Below are 22,299 nucleotides of genomic sequence, written 5' to 3'. Positions count from 1 at the left end.
TCCCCCCCCCCCAAAAAAAACCCGAACAGCCCCAAGTGTGTGTATGTGTGTGATAACTTTTGTAACAATATGAAAGAAAAGTAGTGGTGAAAATACTTTCAGAATTGCATATGATCCTGAATAACTGACAAATGAATATTCTCTGTTCATGAAAGGTTTTGGCATCAAATATAGTGAGGCCAACATACATTAATTGTTACTTCGGTTACTTACTACTGCAAGATAATAGACAAAAATACTAGTATTAAAAAAGGCCTACAGATAAAGTCTTTTGTACTTACTTGCTATTATGATGGTAGATTTTCCCTAGAAAAGATATTAAGAATGTTGAATGGGCAGTTTAATATTTGCTCCAATTTACTTTCCTGGGATTTTCCATTCAACATGCAGATGCTGGATGCATCTGTTGAATAACAACATAGCACAGTTTTTCTTTTTTTTTTAAAAAAAGTCACACATTAGTATTCATGGTCTTTGTACTTAAACTGCTTGGATTCACTTGGGAACTGATACTGCATGAGTCTGTTGAAACTGAAATAATAATTGGCAGGATCTATGACCTGTTGGACCTTGAGATTTGATTAATATTTTTCATATTTATCTAGCTTGTCAGATTTGGAATGTTTGGAGTGTCATTGCTATGTCTAGATCTTACAGGTCAGTTGTAGGATAGGTTTTTATTACCCAGTAGGCCTATTGTAGCCCATATTTAATTCATATTGAATTCCTATTCATCTCCCCAAATGCCAGCATAGGGCTAGTATTACGCTGACTGAGGAGGAGAAGGCCAAAATGGACCAAAATCAGCACAATTTCTTCTTAGTTCTCAAAGCGCCAGCCATTCTAATGTAAGGCCTTATGCTGGCATTCAGGAAGCTAAGGGTGGCAATGGACCAAAATTGGCATGAATTCTTAACTCCCCGAACGCTAGTGTAACACTAATGTGCCTGGCACTGGGGATGGAAGAATTGTGAGAGAAGCAAAACCAGCAGAATTTCTTTTCAATTGTGCCATGTGGCCCAGCAATGGGCCCAGCAAGGAACGGCCTTCCCAATCCTGACTCCCTGAGCTCTGGATATCTTCGAAAGATAACTAAGCAAATTGTGACAAGTTGGGGTCGGTAGGAGTGAGTGAAACCTGGTATGGTGGGAAAGCCCAGTGCTGAGGGCCTGAAAGGGCAGCAAGAGAGGGTATGCCGCAGTGTCTCTGTTGTCGGTCGTAAGGGGGAATGACCGCCAGAGCACTGCAGGGAGGGTTGTAACTTTGAAAGGATTCATATTTAGATTTTTGGGGGAGAGGGGGTTGTAACTTCGAATGTTCATTAATATACCTCATTTATCTATATTTTGGGGGATACATTTGATATTATATCAAATCAATCAAGAGTTTTATCAACAGAGTTTGTGATATATTGTTAGAGGGCAATTAAATAAAATTTGGTTTCCGAATCATATATTTCTGTTTCATTTGACATAGCATAGGGACATAGCTATTGTTATTATGTATAGAGACATAGCTGTTGCTACTATGCCAAAATAGAATCAAATTTGCATTAAAATGGCTGCTAAATTTCTGCCTCTTTAGAAAATCACAAATGGCAGAAAATATTTCTTTGCTTCCTAAAAGGAATGCTTTTGGTCAGGATGTTGGGGAGCTAGAATTCAACTTTCTTTATCATCCTACCTGTTTTCTTTTCTTTCTCTCTCTCTCCTCTGATATCTATGTTCTGTTATTATTGAGTATGCTTAATTCTCATTGTGCTGGGTATGGATTTATCTCTAGATTTGTATGATCATTTTGGGGGGGGGGGTACTTTCTCAAACTTGCAATTCTACTGAGCAAGTTGGTAGCTGATTCTTTTGTTAATAATAATGCTGGGAATCGGCACTTGAATTTAGTATTGGAATGTAATAAACATTCTACAATTGAAATAGTTCCCATTTTATTTTGACTTGACAATTTTGTCTTAAGTGCATTCTCTAAAGCAATCTCCTTCCCCAAAGGTCAAGATACAGCTTACTTCAGATGTTTGGTATTTTTTCAGCAATAGCTAAAGTCATTTTGCCAGACAGCTGTGAGAAATTCCAGAAACCATGAACACTGTGTTAGGAATGTTGTTTTAGAAATATAATTATATATTATCTTGATAAATTATGAGAATAACACAAAGATGTCTGCTTTATCTTATTTCTTTTCCATGACAGTTTCAACTTCTGAAAGTACAATATTAGATTATTACAGATACTGATTTTCAGGTTGTATCAATTTTTGTCCAACTTTCACTTTTCAAATTATGCATTTGTGTGCAAATTCATGAAGCTTCCTCAGAAAGACCAAATACTGTGTCTCTGTGCAGATAGTAGGACAGTCTCAAGCAGCCATGTAAACTGTCCTAAGGATCTTGCTCACAGGTGTTGAACTCGCAACTTTACCTCTTTTGTAACAACGTGACGTATTGCAACTTTACGCCCCCTTCGCTAAACTGTGGGTGGGCGTGGCCGGTGGGTGATGCATCTGGCCTGCGGGCCACAGGTTTGACACCCCTGACTAGCTGATTCAATGCTTTAAGGGCGGATCCTTTGTTTACACTAGCAAACTTTTTAAAACACCATTTTCAAATACTTGCAATAATCCTAATATATTGTAATTTCCAACTCAGAACTCCAGGTCTGGGGACTAGAATGAGACCTTGAAGAACATTTCTATGAAATTGCCAAGAAAATTAATTTAAGTATTGCTGAAGTTGCCAGGAGTTTAGCCTGACTTGGAGATTTTACTCCTATCAGTACTTATCAGTGTCTCATAGTGTCAGTGTAAAGTTCGTGCATTCTAATTACGAAAAGATGGGACCTAAATATAAAACTTAATATAATAAATACTGTATATACATTGACTAATATTTATAGCAAAGACTATTTAAAATATTATGATAGAATATGAAGTATAAGACATTCCTGATTAAAAACATAGCCACGTTTAGCATATCTCAATGTTTTCAGCTTTCTGTCCATAATAAATACTGATGAAGCTGGCTGTTCATCCTTGAATTCCTGGGGGATATAAAATAAGTAGAATAATTTTTCTAATGAATACATCATACATATAAACACACAAACACACACACACACACACCACACACACACTTTTGTGTTTTGTTTTGTAAAACATTAAAAAAAATCTTCCTTTTTCTTATAGGTACGTTTTGTGAAGAACGTAACTTCATGGAAAGAAATGAAACCAGGATTTTATCATGGACATATATCTTTCTTGGATTTTGCAAAGTAAGCTACACAACAAATAATTCAATTTGCACCAATTTGAGCTTGAATCATTCTTTTATCATTTGAAATTTTCATAATGTAACAGTAGTTCATGATTCACTTTAGTTTGTACTGCCCTCTAATGGTCAAGATCAAAAATTGCACCGTACAGAGAATTGCGAAGACCGGTTTTCTCCTTCCAGTTTGATTTCTCTCTGCCTCAACCTCCTCTTTCATTTTCTTAATATATCCTTGCCCTGTTCAGACTTTTGGTGACAAGAATGTATTAAATGCTGCCTGTATTAAAAAACAAGTGATACACATTCATATAGCTGAATATTCAGAGAAATTATTTTTCCTGATAAGTTAAATCTTGAATGTGTGTGTATATGTATGTGTGTGTGTTCACATGTATGTATATATCCATATCATAAATACAAGTACAAATGACATTAATAACTTATTTTCTCTTAACATTTTAACAAAGGATCTCTTTTACCCTATCTCAAGACAATAACCAAGTTGTAAAGCACCATCATTTACTCCTAATCAGTAAAAGTCCATTAAAATTGATCAGAAATAAGAAGGTATATATTTAATCTTAAGTAAATAAATAGGTTTCATATTCCTTTCTTTTCCTTTTTACATAGTAACTTATTTTCTCTAAAAATGCAACAAAAAATTCTTCTACATCTTCCTATATATTTTAATATGATTTTAAACACAAGAAGGATCCTTATAATTTCAGAATCTGATTTTCAATCCATCTGGCCCCTTAGTAACTTTCTAAAAGCAATGTTTTAATTATCTTTTTGCTGTTTATTTCAAAACAATTTATTCAAAGTTGTTAAACTTACATGAAACTTCTTTCCCTGTGGATTGAAGGAGAAACACCAGGTTCAGTGTTGAAACTTGTCATTCTGAAAGTTCTTAATAGCCCCAAAGCAGTTAATAAACAATTTCCAGAAATGATTAAGAAAGGAAGTGGGTGAACCCAGTGTCCACTTGAATGCTCTCAACCCTGGCTTGGGCAAAGCTGAGTTTCGTTTGGTTCCAGGAGCTCTCAAACCCGCTAGAAACCATTGTGCAGTTTCCTTATAAGGAGCTTCAATATAGAGTACTTAAGGGTGATCCCAGGTTCTCCCCTTTATCTAAAGAGGAATTTTGGAGCACTAATTTATTTGCCAATTCCTTGTTCTAATGCAGTCATTGGAGCTTCCCCAGCAGTCTGAAGTTTACTTTACAAGGGGCATTAAACTATCATCTGATCCTCAAATGTTAGGATTGCCTGCCTATTCCCCTCAAAGGATTTCTGAGTGGAAGTGGATGTTGTGAAAAATCTCAGCTGCTCCAGACTTGAGGCTTTAAAAAAATTATAGAACTGAAATGATTAGTTTTAGCATTAAATGTTTTCCTCCATGTTTATATAATGGCTGAGTTGCCTTTTATTCAGTGTAGCATTATCTGTGCTATTATTTGAGCCAGTTAAATGGTACTTAAGTGTAACATTCCAACTATGGGAAGAGAACCAATGGTCAGCTGTTTAAACCTACAGAATAGGCAAGAATAATATTGGTTCATTGACTTCAGATTCTCTTTCTTTTAACAAATATTACTTATTTACAATGTCTTGACACTCCAATGCTTAATTTTCCATTTAACATCACTTACAGTCTTGCTGACTCAATGTTTTGCAATTGCACTCCAAATAAATTTGGGTAGCATAAGGTGGAATATGTGTGCAGTCCATTCTCTGAGTCAAAACAATAAATGTCTACTTATATGCTAGTTAACCTCCTGCTTGTATAAAGCAGTTTGCCCTAAAAAGTGTGTATTGAGCAATTAAAATAGATTGCGGGGAATAAGCATTGTTGCTTGGGTCCCCCTGTACCTCACAGGTTTTGGCTGCTTTTATCAGAGTGATTAAAGCAGAATAGCATTGGGCCAGGAACCCCACACCTTAGGGCGGGTACATGGTATGCAACACACATAGAAAAATGAATAGGGCTTGCATTGCAGTGCTACAACACAACTTGCATCATTTTGGGACACCCCCCCCCCCGATCCCTACACAGATGCTTGTCTGTACTCTGACAATGTCTGAGATGGAAAGCAGAGGATTGGCATATAGTGTCTGAATATGATCTATTTTCTAGTGCATGAAAATTTCTGTTTGAACATTTGTTTTAAGAATAGTAGGCGTTTAGGTTGAATATGATAGGTTTTTCATATTTTCTTCAGATCCTTCTGCTTATAGCAATAGCACTTAGACTTACAGCACTCTCGGAGTGATTTACAAATGTCAGCATGTTAACCCTAACAATCTGGGTCCTCATTTTACCAACCTCGGAAGGATGGAAGTCTGAGTCAACTCTGAGCCGGTCAGGATCAAACTGCTGGCAATCGGCAGAATTAGCCTGCAATATTGCATTCTAAATACTGTGCCATCACGGCTCCTATATGTTGTAGTCTTTGTTTAATTCTCAATTTTGCTTAATCTTGAAAACATGGTAGCCTTTAAAAGCAAGTTAAGAAAAAATGCCTGTGTGTGTGTGTCTGTGTGTATGTCCCCTGCCCTATGTTTTCTCTGTTTCATTTGGTAATTATGTAAAAATGGCAACTTCCAAAAACTATATTATATGTACTAATGAAACATAGTATCACATAATGCTGCAATGGCAGACAGAGGTTGAAATATTACATAACAAGAAAGAGCTGCCTATTCTCAGTCTCAAAGAAGAAACCTGACTATACAATTACCTTGTTTTTCCAAATTGTGTATCTCTTGTGTTGAATATATAATGAAATAATAACCTTTTCAATATCTGTATAAGCATTTCTTTATTCAATACGTTATTCGTAGTTTGAAACTTGAGACCTCTTATTTTAGGAAAGACAACAAAACAATATCACAATTTACATTTATAGGCATACTTTCCCCAGGATTGTCTTACACACGTTTTTTCATTTGTTAAATGACTGTACCTGCCCTCTAAATAGTGTCAAGGTTTTGACTAACGATTTCAGGCAAACCAGAAATTCTAGACCACTTGTTTCCTCAAAGAACTTCTTTATTGGGTACAGCATATCGGCACGCTTAGTAGAAACTCTGAATCTGTCCCGCGGTTTTAGCATAATTAGAGCCAGCAATAACCCCCTGGTCACTGCTCATATTGGACAATTAGGTTAGTTAGCGGGCTCCATCACCTGGGAGATGACCTTGGTTCCCACAAGAACAATCTATGTTGCATCTAGCAAAGCATTCCAACCGCCTCCTCCCTCCCTTAACGTGTGAACTAGGAAAATGGCTTCTGCCAGGTTTAGTTCGATGTTGACAAATAGCTTGTTTCCTTATATTTGTGATTTTGGTTTTTAAAATAATAGTGCAGTATTTGCTCTTCTTGAATAACATATGGTATGGTGTGATGTTCTTTCAGAGCAGAAATATACAGTCTCTGAATACTGTTTACTTATCTTCCTTAGTAAATTCTCCCCTTGTGCTTTGATTCAATATGCACTCATACAAAATTAAATGAAGTTTAAAAGTTTTGCAACAGCTGTGCTAAAATTTATTGTAGAAAGTTTATCAAAGAAGATAATTAGTTGATATGTATAAGAACTTTTTTAAAAAAATCAGTTTTGTTGCTTTCATGTTCTTTGAAATATAAACTTACTGATCGGATTCTCTTCGTGTTTAAATTTTATCGTGCTTGAATTCTAAGAGATCTTGATATCTTCTGGGTCTTTTTCATAACAGTACTGATTCATCTTTCCCATCTACTGAAGCCAAACCTGTTTTTTTCTGTGTTGGCTATATACATTCATAGATGACATTAAAAACACATGTTAGACTGTTCCTCCCCTAAGAGGACATAAAATATAGGAAGAATTAATTGTAGCAATAAGTTTCCCTTCTGCTCCTCTTTCCTGAGTGTTGCCTTCCCACGTGCAGAACAGTAACTGGCACTTCCGCTTGAGTCAATGGAGAAACAAACATGTTCAAGAGAGACCTTGATTTTTCTCTTTTTTCCTTCGCTACAAAAGAAGCTTTAGTCTTAGAATGTATTGGTTGCATTTACACCATGCGACAAATTCTAGTATGAACAAAATGATAAATGTAGTAGAAGCACTTAATACATACAACAAATGTAGTAGAAGCACTTAATACATACAACAAAATCAAGAGTAACAGCCAAAGCATGACTGGATGGTCTGCTCTTGACACTTCTGGACCTGCACAGTTTTGTGGCCACTGTTAAACTTACTGCAAAGCATTTAATACTTTCCCCACCTCTTGTGGGAAATGGTGAACTCCATTAGAAATGTCCAAGATATAAGCTAATTTTGAGAAATGTTTCACAGAACAGCTTGTAAAGGGCCATTTAGGTTTTTTTAAAAATCCAACTTGCTGCTTAGTATTTCCAGTTAGATGATAATCTAACTTCCACTTTTGCACACACCTATCCTATATTCTGGGACAATGGAAGACAGTTCTTGGCCATTCTTCTTGCAACGGGAAAATGGGGACAGGCCTTCTCCCAGTCTCACCACAGCCGGGACCTCTGTCCAGTGCTCTGCTTAATGACTGTACAGTCACTTAACAACTGCAACTGGAAAAGGCAAGATTATGGTAATTGAGTGAAGTAGTCACATCTCTCATTTTAACGACCACTTCACTCAACAACCAAGATTCTGTGTTCAACTACGGTTGTAAGTGAAAGACTACCTGTATGCACGATAGGATGAAAGCTTTATTTTGTACTAAGTTCTGCCTTGAACACAACAGTTGGGTGACCTTGGACCAGACACCTACTCTCTCTGCCTTAGGAGGGAGGCAGTGGCAAACTACTTGCCTAGAGATTTCAGGGACTTTATCCAGGCAGTCTATAGGAGTCAAAGACTTGCACAACACAGAAACACAGACATTTTCACAAAACATTATATACATTCCTTAAGAGAAGGTGCTAATGAAATAACAAAACTATTGTGCTCAATCCAATCCTATCAGGTTTTTCCTCTGTTGAATATAGCTAATTTTTCCAGCTTCCAGTATACATCAAGCTTAATTATCATTTCTGCAACAATTTTTTAAAAGGAGGACTTTATCAAACTCTATCTGAGTGCCTCCCTCACTCTCATACCTTTCCTCCATCTGGTCATTATAGTAATCCCAGCTGCATTAACTTCTTTGTTGTAAAGTATAGTTTTAAAAGGTTGCATCTGTTGGAAGCAGAAGTATCAGACAAGACCTCTACTGATAATACTTGTTAGACAAAATAAAGTAAGTATCTATATGTAAATATCAAATATGCATGTTTAGAACCCACCAAAATGGAACGTATTAGGATAAGGTCTGGTGACCTTCCTTTGAAAACTATCTCGACTGTGAACCTTCTTAAAAGACCCTTGAAATGGAAAACGTATTGTCTGCTTATTGTTTTTTCCTGAATACATTAATATGGGGGGGAGAGGAACTCGCTTTTGAAATAAACTTGATATTGGATCCACTTTTACATCATGCAGGAAATGCTTTGATTTGTCAATTGGATTATCTTTTCTGTTTCAGATTTGGTGTTAAAAAGAAACCAATATACATCAATGTCATAAGAGACCCTATAGAACGGCTGGTTTCTTATTATTACTTCCTGCGCTTTGGTGATGATTACAGGCCTGGACTCCGAAGGCGAAAGCAAGGGGATAAAAAAGTAAAAGTATATCTTGTTCACTTTCTTTGTGGCTTAGTTTTAACTATGTAATTTATGAACTAAATGAAAAACATAAGACCATAATGTTCAAAACCAAAATTGGAGCAAAAGTTCTCATTCCATTCACAAGAGTTTTCTGTGAAAATTTTTGATCTTTTAAAAACATCTGTTCATCAGCGCAGGAATGAGCTTTTTTCTTTTTTTAAAAAAAAACCCCTCCATATATTTCTTTTGTTATTTCCCCATAATCCTTTATTGAAGATCTTAGGTTCGCTATCTCATGTTAGACGTTTCTGCTATTAATTGTGAACATACTTGCTTGTCCAGCCTCTTCCCTGGATTTCTTAGCTTTGCCTTTTCGCCAGCTGACAAGTAAAGAAATTAATATGTATAGACTAACTGAAGATATCGTTCACAAGCATCTGTAGCATAAGAGATTTTATCAAAACCATAGAAATAATGTCAAGGTGGCACAAGACAATCCTTTCCCCTTTTATATGTGTGGGCACTGTAATGAAGCATGCACAAAAGATGGAGTTTACACAGTGCAGCACACTGCAATAACAGTGTTATTGGCCCTCCCCTAAGGACACTTCTGATACCTTCTCCTCTCTGAGCAAATATATGGATGCTTCTTACCATGAGCAGAGTGCAGTCTATTAAGAATTGTGTGAATATTCTTAATTGTTTGGCATTAACCTGAGCCTGGTGGGATAATATTACAACCAATTAATGCTGAATCATAAAACTTTTGCCATGTATTACAGAGAGCCATGGACTGGAATTCCTCAAACTGCAAGTAATATAGACACCTCTTCCCAGTATAATATTTCATACTTTGGGGTTGAATATTCTGAGACATTATCACTATCATCTCAGAACGCAATTAGGTTAAACTGTTGGACCCACAAGTATAGGTAATCCAGCCAGGAAATATGAAACAAAGTACAGAAGAGATTTTATTCCTGCCCCATTTTTGTGCAGTCCCAATGAATTGAGCCTTCTTCGCCTATTTTTTCATAACTATTGTATGTGAAGCAGTGTATATAGAGTATGTGTATACTGATAATACTCCTGCTGTTTAGATAGACAAAACATGGTCCGTGTAAATCATAGGCACCCTCAGCTAGGTCTTCATTTATGTTATGGGAACACTACAGCAATCCATGGATCCATTTCAGCCAGACTGCTTGTGTCTTTCTTTTGCTTTGGTGCCATGTTATCTGTATTCCCTTTCCCTTTAAGCCAGATGCAGTCTACTTATGAGATCCTTTATTGTAGCATTACTTGGATAATTCAGTCCAGAAGTCCTACTCTTGCTCTAATGCCTAAGGAGTTTCTTAGTAAGAAGGAAGTTGGTTGTGATCCAGTTGATCAGTCACCTATAACTAATGCTGTCTTCAAATCTCTTCCTGACCACACATTTCTTGTTGATGTACACTTGCACTTGCTTGGTGGTGCTCGTATGACACCCATTGTGCCACTTGGATTTTGCATTGGTTATGAAGCATGAATTGTTCTACAACATTTGTTTGGATTCTGCTCCAGTAGTATTAGAAAGTACTAAGTAGTTAACTTTTGTGTAGGAGGTTTCAGAACTTTTAGCCCAATCTACTCCAGCAGCAGTAGCAATAGTATGGTTTGATTACAAACAGGCAATCTTTATAATCAACAAATATAATACATTCAAATTGGTTCCTGCTAATATAAAATAAACCATTTTTAAAATTAACACATTTTATCCATATTCCCAGGAGCCATTTTAACTTTCATTTCTAGTTTTTTCTGTTCTGTCCACAGATAACATTTGCTTCACAAGTGTCTGTATCATTGAAATGTATCTGCAGTTGGAACCCAATAGAGATTGACTTGCAAGCATAGTTGTTATAGGCAGATATAGTTGTAGAAATGAGATCTTTTGCTATCGTTCTTATATCCCTTATTTAACAATATGAAAAATATTGAAAAGTTTCATATGTAAGAAAGAGGTTTATATCATACTTCTGAGTTTCTTTGGGTTTTTCCCCCCCAGACCTTTGACGAATGTGTTGCAGCTGGAGGTTCAGATTGTGCTCCGGAGAAACTCTGGCTTCAAATACCATTTTTCTGTGGGCATAGCTCTGAATGCTGGTAAGAATATGACACTACAGAAGATATTTATCCTTAATTATATTATATTGATTGAACTAACGAGAATGGGTACTAGAAATTTAAATTTGGGCTACTGGTGGTGGTGGTGATGGTGAGCCTTAATTAACAAAAGTAGCTCATCTTTCAAGGAATTATGCTTTAGATAATTATGGACCATTTTCAAATTAAACTGTCCCTTTCCTTTCTAAACTTGCTTGTCAATGATTGACTATCCCAATTAAAAACTGTTTAAGAGGAAGTGGGGATTTTGGTATTGGCTTTAACAAGTATTTGTCCAAAGGAGCTAAACTTATTTTTCATTTTCACTGTTAGAAATAGGCACAATTGAATTGTATTTTAAAAAATTTACTGCATTATAAATTTATCAGTGAGGAAAAAAGGAGTAAACGAGGAGTTTGTTGTGATAATGTTCCAAACTTACAGTGTCTGGAGGTCACTTCAAGTATAATCAATTTCCAGTAGTGTTTTTGTATGTAAATGTGTTGATGATAATTTCTTCAGACAATTTTTTCAGTGCAAGGAATGAGCAACTATTTCCTGAGTATTAAATGTCATCTGAATGCTAATGGAATATAGAATATTCTTTATTGACCAAGTGTTATTGGACACACAAGGAATTTGTCTCTGGTGCATAAGCTTTCAGCGTACATACAAACAATGAAGTAGTATAATCACACGATACAATAATAGAAGAGAATAGGAAAGATGAAAAGGATAATAGGAACGCTCTTTGTTTTTACTTACAATGTAGACTTGCTAAAATCCAAATATTCTATGGTTATTGTGGGAAACTGTTGAACAACTCAAATGTTCTCTCAATCTTTTTTCCCTCCATCAGAATCAAAATGATACTCTTGGCTGTTTTAGTAAAACATCAAAATTTTGCCTGTTCCAGAGCACATTTCAAAAAGGCATTTGCGCCATCAAGAAGTTAGAAATCAGAGCTGTAAATCTTTTGACATCTAATCTAGGCAATGAAGAGAGTAAAAAGTGGGGAGCAGAGAAAAAAAAGCAAAGGAAATTAAAAATGTGTGTGGCTGAAACTTTGTTTTCTTGCCTGTGCAAAGATAACAGCTTAGCCATTATTTTAGCCTGGTGTTGGAATATCTAAATGAAGGGAACCAAAATTCTTGGCAGACATCAAAACCATCCTGTAATTACTTTTTATCATTTTAGGAATGTGGGAAGCAGATGGGCTTTGGAACAAGCCAAATACAACTTGATTAATGAATATTTCCTAGTGGGAGTTACTGAAGAGCTTGAAGACTTCATTATGTTGCTGGAGGCAGCTTTGCCTCGCTTCTTCAGGGGTGCTACAGAATTATATCGAACAGGTATTTCATCACCCCTCAACTACATCATGTCTCTCTGCGTGTATGCATTTCTTTTTAGGAGAAAGCACAAACATCTTTTCTGAGATTTTCATTATTCCATTCCTGAAAGAATTACAAGCTATGCATTATGGCTGTGCATAAAACTGAAAATGTGTTTTATGCACAGACTATACACACAGCAAATTTGCAAATTCTGCTGAATTGATTGGCTTGGGCGTGATTCAGCAAAATTGAAGACCACAGCATTTTGATTGTACGGGGTTTTGATTTTTTCCAATTCTCCCTTTTGTATCTGAATACTTATCTATCTTTTATTTTATTAGTTGCTGAAAACTAAACGAAACGTAATGGCTTTGCCATAACCTTTTATGCTCTGTAGACCTAACTTTTTCATCATCATTTAAGGAGGTCTACACATTTTCGGGGACTTATCGTGTATTACTGGAAAAAAGTAAAATTTCATCCCTGGTATTAGGAAATAAACCAAATCACCTTTAGGATTAGACTAGATAGCAAACATACTGTTAGGTTTCCAGCTATATGTAATAGGGCTGTGCAGTGCTTGAGAGTAAAAGGGGAAAAGGTGCTTCAAAGCATGTATGTATGTCAAATTTGAAACACCATGTGTCAAGCTGAAAAACAGTTGTTTTCTATTGGAAATGAACTGTTTTAATCCTGTTGGAAGTGCCTCAAGTTTAAAACACTCCACAAATGATTGAAACCGCCTGTTCCCAGTAGAGCAGAACTGTTTTGAATTTAAACATTTTTCACACCATATAATAGGAGCCATATTTACTATTTGCTTTAAGTTCATTGTACTTCGTAGCCTGACATTATTATTTCATAATTATGGCTAGAGAGTAAAACATAAGGAGCTAGTTTTGATAGTGAGAATGTAATATAGTGTATACCGTACCATAGTATAGCTTATATGTTAGGTGCATATAAGTCTTATGATACATTTTTATAATTTGTCCTCTTAAGAGATACTTTAAACTAAAATATTTATATTATGACAAATGTCACCCAAACACAAATTGCTTTGGGTTTTTATTAGTTGTGTTATCAGTACTGCTGAATTTCTAATTAAGTATTAATCGTGATTGAAATAGATAAATGAATGTGATAAGAAGAAATGCAGTTCTCTGCAGCCACCCCATCTTTATGGTTTCAATAATTAATCCCTTTAGCAGTGACAAGAATACAACTCCTTGTCGTCCCCCCCCCTTAAAGTTGGTACTCTTTTCCCAAAACTTAATAAATCTTGGTCAAAAATTGTCACTTTTCATATCCCTTTAGAACAGTGTTTCTCAACCTTGGTGACTTTAAGTCCTGTGGACTTCAACTCCCAGAATTCCCCAGCCAGCTGTGCTGGCTGGGGGATTCTGGGAGTTGAAGTCCATAGGACTTAAAGTTGCCAAGGTTGAGAAACACTGCTTTAGAAACTTGCAGACCAAAACAACAACCCTGTGCATGCTTGCGTAACTTTATGGTCCATGCTGGACAGTCTTGAGAATACTTACGATACGACCCAATGAAATTGTGATTATTACTTTTTTTAGGTAAAAAGTCTCACCTTAGGAAAACCACAGAGAAGAAGCTCCCCACAAAAGAAACCATTGCAAAGCTCCAGCAGTCTGAAATCTGGAAAATGGAGAACGAGTTCTATGAATTTGCTCTTGAGCAATTTCAGTTTGTGAGAGCCCATGCCGTTCGAGAAAAAGATGGAGAGCTATATATTCTGGCACAAAACTTTTTTTATGAAAAGATCTACCCCAAATCGAACTAAGGACAATGCATATTTTTAGGTTAAGGAAACAAACCTTGTGGTCACATCCTCAGCACCAATTTGTAGATGATCGATGAATCCACTGAAGTGCTTTGATCTTGAGCTCGGTAGAGTGCACTGTATGTTGCTGGAAGAAGATAGCTGAAGACTAGACGTTGATCACCTCTAAGTTTAAACTTCAGTTTCTTTAATATTCTGAAAGAAGGTTATTACCTAGACCTTGCACAAAGATTTACAGAAATTAAGCACATACCAGTTGTAGCTGAAGTTTAGGTGAAAAACTTCCGTTTATTGTCTTCTTGATTCATAGGACAGCTTCTTTTATCTAACGCAGTGCAGAGAGGAGTTGGTTCAAGATGGAAATTTGGGTTGTGTACACTTATGAATAATATAAATAACTGGCCGACATTTGTGCTTTGTTCTTGTGAATTCATATCACCTGACATTCGTTGGAATGTTCACCTTCTAAGAAATGATGCAGCTGGACGTGCCCGAATTTATAAATAATGGATTTTCATTTTAAGAAGTTAGAACTGGTCACCAGTGTTTTTTTTTTAAAAAAAGCAAATCCTATAGTAATATTGTAAAAAAGGCTGAAAATCACTCAGTATTTCTTTAATATCTTTTGAACCTCCGTGTTACATTGGAAAAACTGTTAAGAAGTTAGGTTTTGCCTACACTTCAGTGTAAAACAGATAATGGATTCTGTATCAATGTTACATGAATTCTTTGTATTTTTAACAACTACTGGCAAATCCATATTCTGACTCAAACAGTGAGCCTGTGGTATGGTTAGGGTTTTCCTATTTAGATACTTTTACCAGTAGAATATTTTTACTAAGGTGCTTTACAATGTGTTTTAAAGCATTGCATTTGCAAAAGGAGAAAACAGCTGTAAATAATGCATATTTTACGTATTGGACCAAAAGGTTAGAAGTAAATTGTGTAATGGGTATTTGCACCAATTTTGTTAGATGAAAAGTAAAAACAATCTAATTTGCTGTTCAAGTGCCCACTTTGAATTAAGATTTGGACATCACTGAAACATGCTTCGGTGATCTCAACAAATTTAAATACACAATGTTTTTGCTCAGAATCTCTTTTTTCTTCTTCACAAAACAACTTAATCTTCATCTTTTTATCATGATTAAAAGGAAAAAGGAAAACTGATGCATGTGGCCTGGCCAAGAGAGATATAAAGAAATTGATATCACTGTATAATCATTGAACTGCCTTATGTTACTTAGTAAAATTGCATTTGCCGCAGTTAGCACCTTATAACACAAATGAGATTGTTTAGCAATTAACATTCTGAAATGCTATATTTTAAACAAAAATCAAGGACACTTGCGGCTCTTAAAATTCCTTGTTGGTGTACAGTTCTACTTGATTTTTAAAAAAAAATAGCATTAAGGTTTGAAAAGTTTTAAAACAATCAGTTAAAAAACAGCCTTTGAATTTCACATTCAGTAGAGTGCTAAAAGTGTAGATCTATTGAGAGGAAAACATTATCAAAAGTGTGTATCTATTATACAGACAAAATAGGTTCTATCTTTAATTGAATGTTTTAATGCCAAAAAAACAATAACTGTGATAATAAGGTAATGAGACTGTTAAGTAAAGCTTTTACCTTTATGTATATTTTACTTTGACTACTTCTTAAGAGAGATTTTAAAATGGCACTGCTTTCCTACGCAGTATGCTTTTGTTTAGTTGACAACGGCTGATTATTTTACTTCACTGTATTACCATAAGTCTGACTGTTTTATGGCCATTTTAGTCCAGCTGAATGAGTTATGGGGAAAATGCAGTAACTCTTACTAGACTATTTAAAATATATTAAAACTTAGGAACCTTAAGTGTGGATGTTGACAGGCGAACAAAAATCTTGATTGTCCAGGCTAATGGTTATATAGTTTGCCTGTTTTCCATCCTTGTATGCTGGGAAGAGAATTTAAGATTCTGCTTCAGAACAAGGGGTTGTGCAACATAATCTGAGCTTGTGTCACCAAGAAGATATAAATGTGACACTGCAAATTATTTCCAAAAACCAGATTACATGGGGTATCCGTCCTTGCAGATTCTCCACTATGTGGATGTGTTTTAAAGGAAAGAGTGTTTGCCTACTAATTAGACATGAGTTGCTTTGCCTTTAGGTGTATCTTTATTACTTCAGGTGCATTTTAGAGACTCAAGCAATGATATCTACAGTTACCTGGAATTAAGCCCTAATTGAATACATTGGGATTCAATCGTGAATGAATGCATATGGTTATCCTGGCATATTGTAAAATATACAGCAAGTGGGTGGAAAGGCCCTTTTTTATTTCCTAAATGCTTGTTTTGAAAGCAAGCTGTAGCAGATGTGTATCTTTTAGTTTAGTTAACTTAAATCATAATGAATTATATTTGGATTCATGAGATATCATTGGATACTATAGTACTCCATATAGAGAAAATAATGTTTCTCGTATAACTATTTAGTGCTAGAAACTGTATGAAAAGTTGCTGCAATATTAAGATATTGGCAGAAAATTTTTAAAAAAATGATTGCATTTAAAATGAAACACAGTATTTTGAGACCCACAACACTGCTATTGCATCTTACACTTAAAAACATCTGCATTTTATTCCCTTTTAAAGAAATAACTGAATAAAGCTCTTAATGTTTACAAAGTAAAATATAGGCTTCTAAACATTTGACATATACTTACAAATTACAAAAAATTAATTAAAGCAGGATGTAGTTTACACATTTCAACAGTATTGAAAGTTTTATTAATGAATTATTTATATTCTTAGAGAAGCCTGTTTGACTATGATTTTACTTCACAACTAAAAGCATAGTTTAAAAGGCCAATTTCTATTCATTTAGAAAGAATTTTTAAAGCAGTACTGTTTGAATCTTCCCAGACAAAGAGAGGGTGGTTAGAGCTTTGATCTTTAAAGAACTACGTTATCTCGTTAGTTAATAGTTAACATTCTCTGATTTTTGCTACAATAATTGACTTACTTGTTCCCTAAATACTTTTCTTCTAATCACTTGCTGTTTTTGGATATTCCATTTAGAATCCACGGAAGGTTTAGCTGAGCTTTTTGTGGGGGAAGAGATGAAATGTATAACAAGGACAAATAAGATACTTTTTTGGGAGGGGGGGAGATTCAATGTGGCTGAGGTCTCATTTTTAATCTTAAACTTGAATATAGTTGTAAAAACGGGCATACAGGAACAAAAGGCTGGGTCAAACTCAGGCTTGATTTGAAATGCCTTCCTGCAATGACTAGAAGATTTAAAGCTTATTCAAGAATTTTAAAAATGTAACTATGGAAGATCTATAGGAATATGCTTCAGCTCAATTCTATATGCCCTTATCCATGTGGAAATTAGTCTATTTTATGGGCAATGTTTGTCTTCAAATCTTCCCTATCAAGATCAGGAAATCAAGGGTAGAAGTTGGCATGGATTGGCATCTTCAGGTTGTATTGATGACCCATCACCCAATAGGACATACAATATAATGTGATCCAGTATACTTCTAAGGTGTTCCAGTAAAGGCTGTTAATGGTAGAATTAGCATTAAAAATAAACACCCTTTTCTCACTGTTTCCTGTTCTGGGAATCTACAGAAAGACTTGTAAAAATGAAAAAGTGTTTTGGTCTTATGATTTTTAAGTATGTTTTTAAATAATTACAAATATAAAGTCTAGATTTTTCTTCTTTGCTGCACACAAAGTGGATATAAAAATTCTACACACCCCTGTTAAAATGCCAGGTTTTTGAGATGTAAAAAAAAATCACACTAGGATAAATCACTTCAGAATTTTGCCACCTTTAACATATAAGCTGTACAATTCAATTGAAAAACAAACTGAAATCTTTTAGGGGAAAAAATAAAAAAATAAAATGGTTGTTTTAAGTCTGCACATCCTTAAACTAATACTTTGTTGAAGCACCTTTGGATTTTATGACATTCACTCCTTTGGGATTGGAGCACATCAGTACCGCCCATCCTGCCCTGGAAATCTTTACCCACACTTCCTTGCACAAGAGCATAAATCTGTCTGACTTGGCCAAATTATGGCCAAAAATCCAACCTTAGTCTCATCAGATAACACATTTTCCTGCATGCTTTTTTTGCCAGACTTGGTGTACTGTAGTTTTTGCAAAATCTAGCTGGGCTTGGATGTTTTCCTTTGTAAAATAAAATTTAAAAAAGGCTTCCTTCTTGCTACCCTAATCCCACAGGCCAGACATATGAATAATACAGGAGATTGTTGTCACATGTAGTACAATAAGATCTTTTTGATGCTTTGTATCTCTTCGCTGGCACAGCTGTTGCTGTAAGAGTAAATGTCAGACAAATCCTACAACAACTGAACTTCATATGAGCTGGATCAGAATCACTTTAATTGATGGCAAGTGTGTACTGATTGCTATTTAATGTCACATTTGAATGAGATTGGTTAATTGTGAACACAGCCACATCCCTATTTATAAGAGTATGTGTGCATGGTGAAGCAGCCATGTTACTGTACTTTTTTTTTCCTCCTAAAAGATTTCAGTGTGTTTTTCACTTGAATTGTACAGCTTATGTGTTATATTAAAGGCAGACAAAATTCTGAAATGATTTATCTTGGTCTGATTTCTTTATATCTCAAAAACATGGCATTTTGATAGGTATGTAGACATATCCCTGTAGAGAATAGTTTGCATTTCAGGCAAAATGTGAGTACTGGCCCGGATTGCATATAGGATTGACACTTGAATATTGCCATGTCCTAAACGTGGTACAATCTGTGAAAAGGTTGAAAAACAATGATAGAAACAACAGCTACTCTCTGCATCTAGTAAACCTATTTCTGTGCAAATCTCTAATTATACCTTGTGGACTTCTGTTATCTTCCATCTCCTGAGAAATATGTGGTTCGCTCTCTTCAGTCTTTTCAGCAGTATCATTTTGACTGAGTTCCTCTTTTTCACCTAGGATAGTACACGAAATGTCTTCCTCTAAGTTGAGATGTTCAATGTCCATCTGCAAGGATGGATCAAGAGAGAGGCTGCTTTCAGGTGTTTCCCCTTCTTCATTCTTCTGTTCCTCCTCTTCTCCAGCAACCGTCTCTGGAGTTTCTATTTCTAAGGGGGGTATTGTAGGTGGGCTTGATAGGAGCAAATCATGGTTAAGATCTTTTTTTCATCTCTCCTAATGATTTCTGGGAATAATTCTAAACTGATTCTGAAGAGAATAGCCAACAAACTGGATCTTTTTGTTACCTCCAAATTACTATTACATGATCTATAAATGGATTGTCCAGCCACCTGTAACCATGGTTTGTAGTTGATTACACGCTATGGAACTGGATGAGGGATCATGAGGGCCTAATTTCCTGTTACATCTGAATTGTATTAGGGTCTGTAAGCTCTGCAATCTTTCAATTAATGGGTGTCCTGAAAAAACAGGAGTCCTCATTGGTGACATTCTATAAAGAAGATAATTGAATAATCTCCTCCTAACTGTGAGTAAAATCATTTTTCCTTCATACTGAGTATGTGGGCTCAAGAAGCACCTTACCTCTTGTTTTTGTTGATCAAAACTACAAACATACTTTTTCTGAAACATTAATTTTTAAAAAATTTAAAAATAAAATGATGGTGTAGAGAAATTAATTATCAAAGACTGTCAAATAGTAGCTAAACAGGATTTATATTTCAGATTCTATACTACACTATTAGTATTGACTTTCCCATCTTATCTTTCAGCAAGCATAACTTGTTTCATCAGGTTTTTTTTTTTAAGATTGCAAATGTCAAATTAAGTTTGTATTAAATATCAAGTAACATATTCCTTCAAAGTGGAGCCCATACGAAAGATAATTATTAGTCTGGAAGATAAAATTCCTTAAAATATTTTAATGCATGCAATTAAAGAATTTGATTAGTAGGACCTCTTGAATGAAGTTAAAAGAATTGCTTTATAAATCTTTAGGCTATGAGAGGTGGCTAGTGATATTCTGATTATATATTTTGTAAAACCAAATATATGAAATATGTATATTGTAATGTTTATAGTAGTATTCCCAAATCCAGTGGATTATTATCCAAAAGCACCATGCCTGCAAGAGATGGAGTCACATGAGTGGGGGTTGCAGTTGTTCTGCACATGAATTTCTGCCCTGAAACAAATAGAGAAACTTGCCTGCAAAAGGGCAATGCGTCCGATTCTGGAATTAAAAAGGCAGTTGTGGAAAGTATTGTGTAGACCTTGTGTGTGTCTGCTTCACAGATTAAAATTGCCTCTTGCTAAGCCGTTTCTGTACATCCCCAAATTTGAACATACTCCTGCCTTTCAGTAGACGACAGTGTAGAATCAGCTTTTTGAAATCATGTGCATTGAAGAACAAATACATTTCAACTGTTACACCTTTTCTCCTAATACAGGTAGTCCTCAACTTACAACAGTTTGATTGGTGACCGTTCAAAGTTAAAATGGCACTGAAAAAAGTGACTTATGACTAGTTTTTTACACTTACAAACTTTTCTCCATGGTCATGTGATCGAAATTCGGATGCTTGCAATTAACTCATATTTATGACGGTTGCAGGGCCCGCGGGTCATGTGATCCCCTTCCACGACTTTTTGACATGCAAAGTCAACGAGAAGCCAGATTCACTTAACAATTTGACTAATTTAACAACTGCAGTGATTCACTTGACAACTGTGGCAAGAAAGGTTGTAAAATGGGGCAAAAATCACTTAACAAATGTTTCACTTGGCAACAAATTTTGGGCTCAATTGTGTTCGTAAGTCAAGGACTGCTTGTACTTAACTTGTAGAACTCGATGCACATAGTAAAGTAAGCTTTTGCAGTGTCAGAATTTTAGCAAATCATGCTTCAAAATGTACAGTGGGTTTATATATAATTTCTTCAAATGCTGTATATTCAGAGTTCTCAAATTATTAGAAGTTAACAGTAACATTGTTTTTGAAGTCTATTATGTAAGGGAAAAGTGGTCACTTTAAGAATTGATTGCTTTTTAGATATTTTGCATATCTAAACAAACACAACTAATACTTACTTCCCCATTATGAACATTATTCCCTGTCCATGTTCTATGTAAAATAAAGCCTCTATGATTTCAGTAAGATTTGCTTTTACACTAACTTCTCCAGCATTGAAGCTGAAAGAGGTCTTGGAAACATTTTCTATGTTCAGTGCCTAATCTCTGTTACTATGGAAAACCTGCTGAAAAACCTCTGCCATGTGCACTGCCAATTAGCTCTTAAGTGTGGAGCATCCTATGATCACTCAAGTTCAAACTAGAACAAGTGTCATCAATGATTAAGTTGCCTGGATACACTGTATCTTAAGCCCATGTAGGTATGTAACCTTTTGCATCTATTTAGAAATAAAAGCCCTTGTGATTTTTTTATATATTTGCTTTGGAAAAAAAAATCTGTTCAGATGCTTGGATTTCTCTCTCATTGAAGTTTTGGTGAGCTCAAATGTAGTTTCTATATTACAGCATTTCAGAAACATTATTGAATGTAATTTTGAGAATATAGATTGTGATTCATTATTTTTTAATATACACATCTAAACTAGTGCCTTTTTCCTCACAGTCTGTGTTAGAAGATACTCTTCCTTTTCTCATATGGATTCAGTTGTTCAACACTCTCCCAAATATAAAAGCATATTGCCGCAGCTATTTGATAGAATTGCTTTATTATTTTCCCTTTACTTTGCTAAGAGCTTTCTCTTGTTGAGTGTTTCAGTTGATTTACCTAATGCAAATGATATAAAAAATAAAGCACCCAATGGGAATGGGGGAAGACATGTCTGGTGTCTTTGTTGACAATGTGTCTTGTGAACATTCAATAGGTTTATCCTAGGAAAATGCGGTGTCAGGTGCAAGAAATCAGGAAGGAATGCTTTTCAATTGACTATAGGTTTATTGCATGCCAAACCTCTCTATAAGAACTAATGGTAAAAACAAATTGGCGGTAGATAAGAGTCAGTAGAATTCAAGATGGGCTGGATATAGATCTCTTGTGGGCATGAAGG

At 35.4% G+C, this 22,299-nt stretch overlaps 1 protein-coding gene across 2 annotated transcripts in view; it reads left to right on the top strand.

The window, feature by feature from the left end:
• HS2ST1 (heparan sulfate 2-O-sulfotransferase 1) overlaps positions 1–20,726 on the top strand; it is a 103,024-nt gene extending 82,298 nt beyond the window's left edge. Inside the window, exons 3-7 of one of the 2 annotated variants that reach the window (XM_032217377.1) lie at positions 3,196–3,281; positions 8,827–8,971; positions 10,998–11,095; positions 12,293–12,450; positions 14,013–20,726. In XM_032217377.1, coding sequence (XP_032073268.1) covers positions 3,196–3,281; positions 8,827–8,971; positions 10,998–11,095; positions 12,293–12,450; positions 14,013–14,239 — 714 coding nt within the window. In that variant the 3' untranslated portion in view covers positions 14,240–20,726. The remainder of the gene's footprint in view (positions 1–3,195; positions 3,282–8,826; positions 8,972–10,997; positions 11,096–12,292; positions 12,451–14,012) is intronic. The other variant, XM_032217378.1, reaches the window with a different exon arrangement.
• The last annotated feature ends 1,573 nt before the right edge of the window (positions 20,727–22,299 follow it).

The sequence above is a fragment of the Thamnophis elegans genome, chromosome 5 (genome assembly GCF_009769535.1).
Source record: "Thamnophis elegans isolate rThaEle1 chromosome 5, rThaEle1.pri, whole genome shotgun sequence".
Classification (NCBI taxonomy): Eukaryota; Metazoa; Chordata; class Lepidosauria; order Squamata; family Colubridae; genus Thamnophis; species Thamnophis elegans.
This window is presented reverse-complemented; position numbering and strand designations above follow the sequence as displayed.